Raw genomic sequence first — 4,271 nt, 5'->3', positions numbered from 1 at the left:
TCAAGGAACCCCAAAGAGCGCACGTTACGGGTTCAGTGAAGTGACGTCAGGGGCGTTGCAGGATTTCATTAATGCGCCCTGAAAAGGCGCGCTGGATCTGGCCAAGCGTTACAACCCTCATCATTGCCTGACGCTTCGTGAACCGAGGAGGCGCAGTTGTTTATCGGGCGTTAAAGTCATCATGGCTGGTTAATCAATTTCCATAATGGCTGATTAACCGCTGCCCACCCGTTTTGTGTTCACTATAAAAAGGGCCTTCAACACTATTCTTTCACTTTACAAACTCTGAGTTCTGCAACTTCTTCTCTGCCGCGCATTCATCTGCGTCTTCATACTCCAGCCCAGAAATTTCACACACNTTATGAGTGATAGAAAAAATCTAATTAGTCCATGTAAAAATAATTGTTCACCATTCACAATCAATTACTTAATAAATTATAGAAAAATTGTGTCTCTAAACTTTTTCTTTTTCATTTTCTTTTTGATTTGGGCATTTTAATGGATTTATGACTAATTTTTCTAGGTCTAGCAAAGCCTAATCCTAGGATGCGTGTAATCAACTGTCTAATATATTTTGCTAGGTCTAGCGAGTAGCGAAACCTAATCCTAGGATGTGTGTATTCCTTTGAATCTTTGATTTCTTTTCCTTATATAATTGCTTGATATTCTTATTTCTTTGTAGCAAGGTTAAAATAAAAATAATATGAGGTGCGGTAAATTAAACAACTATATTTAGGCCTGCATGGGAGCTAAGACGATGTTGACTAGTACTGCATGAATACAATTTTTCTAATCTCAATTATTTTTTAATTTGCTAGATAGGTTGTTGATGGCATGATTAACCTTACATAATCCATGAAGATTTATTTATTTATCATCTTCTAGTTGAGTAGTTGAGCTGATTATCTATTATTAGCTATAATTGAAGTCTTTGTTGAGCATTACATTGGTGATCATTAAGATTAAGAATTGAGTTCTTTCTATTTATTGGTCGATAGATTGCGGAGGTTGGTTAGGGGAGCAATTGAGAAATTATAGTAGGATCTAGTATCTAAAAAATTCATAAAAAAACAAAGATTTTGAAGGATACACTTTATATTTTATTTAATTCATAAACTACTCCCCAAGGAAAAAGACAAAGTGGAGTTTTTTTTTTACATTAAACTGAACTTGAATCTTACCTATTTTACATCTAGGTAAGCTATAGTTTTGTAACTCAATTGGTTGACACTTTCTAATGTTCTCAACTCAGATATCCAAGATTCAATAAATTCCTCTTACCCCAACTATCAATGTAAAAAAGAAACATTTCGAAAAAACCACAAAATGTAAGGCTTTACTTGGATCATAAGAAAGAATTCATCCACTTGTGTGCGCGCACACATACACACACACAAAAAAAAAAAAAACAAAAACAAAAAAAAAAAAAAGAGGAAAAACAAATGCCAATGCCATTCAAAATATTTTCATTCCATAATATGATAAGAGCAGCACAAATGACCACAAAAATCAATCCATCGAGAAGAGAAATTTTATTCAATTTTCCCTTTGATTGCTATCATAATAAGACCAAATTACTCATAATAAAAAACTACCAGAACAGAAAAGCAACACCTATTTTTTAATACCACGAGTTCATTAGCCTTCCACAAATTGTTGCTTCTCCATAATTAACTCAGACAAAACATTGAGGCCACCTCACTGAAGATCGCAGCAACCATTGCCATAATGTTTCCAATACCGCAAAAGAAACAAAACGAACACATTGTGAACAACTGATGAGTAGTTTGTGATATGTCTAGTTGCTTTATAGGCAATTAGATAGGCACGCATGCATGGCTGGACTTTTGAGACTTTTGAGTTTCACAATTTTTGGGAAACTCAGAAATTATTAATATGGCTTATGCATGCATTTATGCACAAATTCCCAGTGGACCTTCATCATTGGGGTGTTAAATTAATTAATGGATGTTGCATTGGGACAAAGGACTGGTTCTCAAAAAAATAAATCTCAAGTAAAACTGTAAAAGGCCGTTGAGCTTCTGACCCTTTTTGCTGTATCTTCAATTACTTAGGATTTTTTTTTCTTTCAAATGGACAAGATTTATAGTTTCTTAGATATAATTGCTTCCATTATAATCATACTGAACAATAGCGCCCTCAACCATTGCCACAATCCTGTACTACACCTATACATAGTTTTGACTAATACTATAATTTCACAGGAGGAAATATGATTTATTTTTTTAAAATAAATAAGAGAAAATTGTGTATATTATCGTTTGTACATGCACGTTGGTAAAAATAGTCTCAATTTTTTTTTTTTTTAATTTAATAGTTAGGGTGTTGATCTGATAACTTGACATGATCTGTCAAGTGTACAGTTTATTCATCATCTTCTAGTATTTAAATTAACTCTTTCAAATAAAATTAACCTCAAAGACGGACGAAATTATGAGAAATTATACTATTAGTTTTTGAAGTTTATCCTGTGTGTAACTGGTCTCTTTAGTTTAAAACGAGCATAATTGGCCCCTCAAGTTTTAAACTGAGTTGTCTTAGTTATTTTACTAATTGTCGTTAGTGCTGTTACTTATGTGGCTAAAAGAACAGTAACTTGGCATTTTTTTTAATGGTGTGGTATGTTTTTAATTAAAAAATTTTAAAAAAAAAGTTTCCACGTTAGAAACAATCTTCACAACCCGGTACCAGGGACGGAGCTAGACTTTAGACTTAGGGGGGGCAAAAAATATGTTAAAAAAATTTCTTGACTTGTAACTAAATGAGATTATCTTATAAAAATTAATGTTTCCATTACTTCGTTCTGTCATTTATTTAATTAATTTTCAAATGTTTCTTCAATTTCAATCCTTATAGCTCTACTGATTGAGAATTAAAAAAAAAAAAAAATGTAAACAAAGAGAAGATAAGAAAAGTCCATACCTCAAACGTTTTCCAAAAAAAAAACCTCAAACGTTTCAACTTTCAAGTTAAACCAATTTAACCAGTTAAATATTAGAAGTATTCCCTTAAAAATTAATAGCCACACACGTAGTCCTCTTAGTAACATACTCAATAGCTTATGGCCACACACAAAAAAGAGCTAAGAGTGAGCGGGAGTAGTCTAAGTACAAATCCTTTATCTCTCTCAAATAAACATTCTAAATAGAGTAGAGTGAGTGACTTTCCAGATATTACTGGTAAACTTTTTTGAGTTGCCTCCTCATTCCTCAAGAACAATGCAGAATGGGATGTCAAAGAGGTTTTATCTAGTAAGAGCTAATTATAGTAAAGCCCCAATCTATAATCATTAAGACGGGTATATCCACTAAATTGGCCATTGGCATGACTTTAACTCAAATTAATAGCACTATATTAGTTTTTTAAGGGAAAAATAGCAGTATATTAGTTGGAAAGCTAAAACACTTTAACATTCAACATATCTTTTTTGACTTTTCGAGAACAAATTAAAGTAATTACAAATTTTCTAATATTACAAATAAACTAGCAACTTCATAGTAAGGTAGCGTAATTTCGCCTTTTATATGTAAGATTCACATCTACTGTCCAATAAGACTCACGATCAGGATGTGCATCCATCCAATTTAGGACTGCATCACAGTCTAATGCCCTTATGATATGCACTGCTTCAAGGTTTTGGCTCTGTTTACAGTTGGGCTTACTGGTCCATGTATGCTCAAAGGTCACCCGGTATTTGCTTGTAGTTGTGGTTGATGCTGAATAGTTGAGGTACCAAGACAAATTTGATGCCACACGAAGCTCATGCAATATCCACATCAACATTTGTCTGAACATTGTTTGACTGTGAATGCTGTCATCGTAATAAAGTTATTCAAAAATGGCTACTACTGCCTAGCTCAAACAAAATAGTCCAATCACGAGCAAGGGGTAGCGGCTAGGGTAGAAAATACTTTTTTTTTTTTTTTTAATTTGGTTGGTACCGCAACGTAGCTGTTCATGACTAAGGGGGCAAGCCCCCCTAGATTTTTAAAAAAAAAAAAAAAAAATCATAATAGTATATATATTCTGAATTTTTTTAACATTTAGGTCCAAGATAATTACTCTTGGCCACCCCTCCCCCAACAATTTACAAATTGGCCCTTACAACCCATCCAAAATAGATTTTTTTTTAAATGAAAAATAAAATCCATCACTTTAGTTGATGGCCCTCCACAAACAAACAAAACAAATTCCCCAAAACAAGTAACAAATCCTTGAACTGTAAAAGATAATATATATATATATAATAA

The 4,271-nt window shown here is 33.0% G+C and overlaps 1 protein-coding gene across 1 annotated transcript in view; it reads right to left on the bottom strand.

The window, feature by feature from the left end:
- Positions 1-271: 271 nt before the first annotated feature.
- The window catches only part of LOC136064066 (uncharacterized), an 11,896-nt gene continuing 7,896 nt past the window's right edge, over positions 272-4,271 (bottom strand). The window contains exon 5 of the mRNA XM_065765251.1: positions 272-379. Within this exon, the coding sequence (XP_065621323.1) occupies positions 272-379 (108 nt within the window). The remainder of the gene's footprint in view (positions 380-4,271) is intronic.

The sequence above is a fragment of the Quercus suber genome, unplaced genomic scaffold, assembly GCF_002906115.3.
Source record: "Quercus suber isolate HL8 unplaced genomic scaffold, Cork oak 2.0 scaffold_618, whole genome shotgun sequence".
NCBI lineage: Eukaryota > Viridiplantae > Streptophyta > Magnoliopsida > Fagales > Fagaceae > Quercus > Quercus suber.
This window is presented reverse-complemented; position numbering and strand designations above follow the sequence as displayed.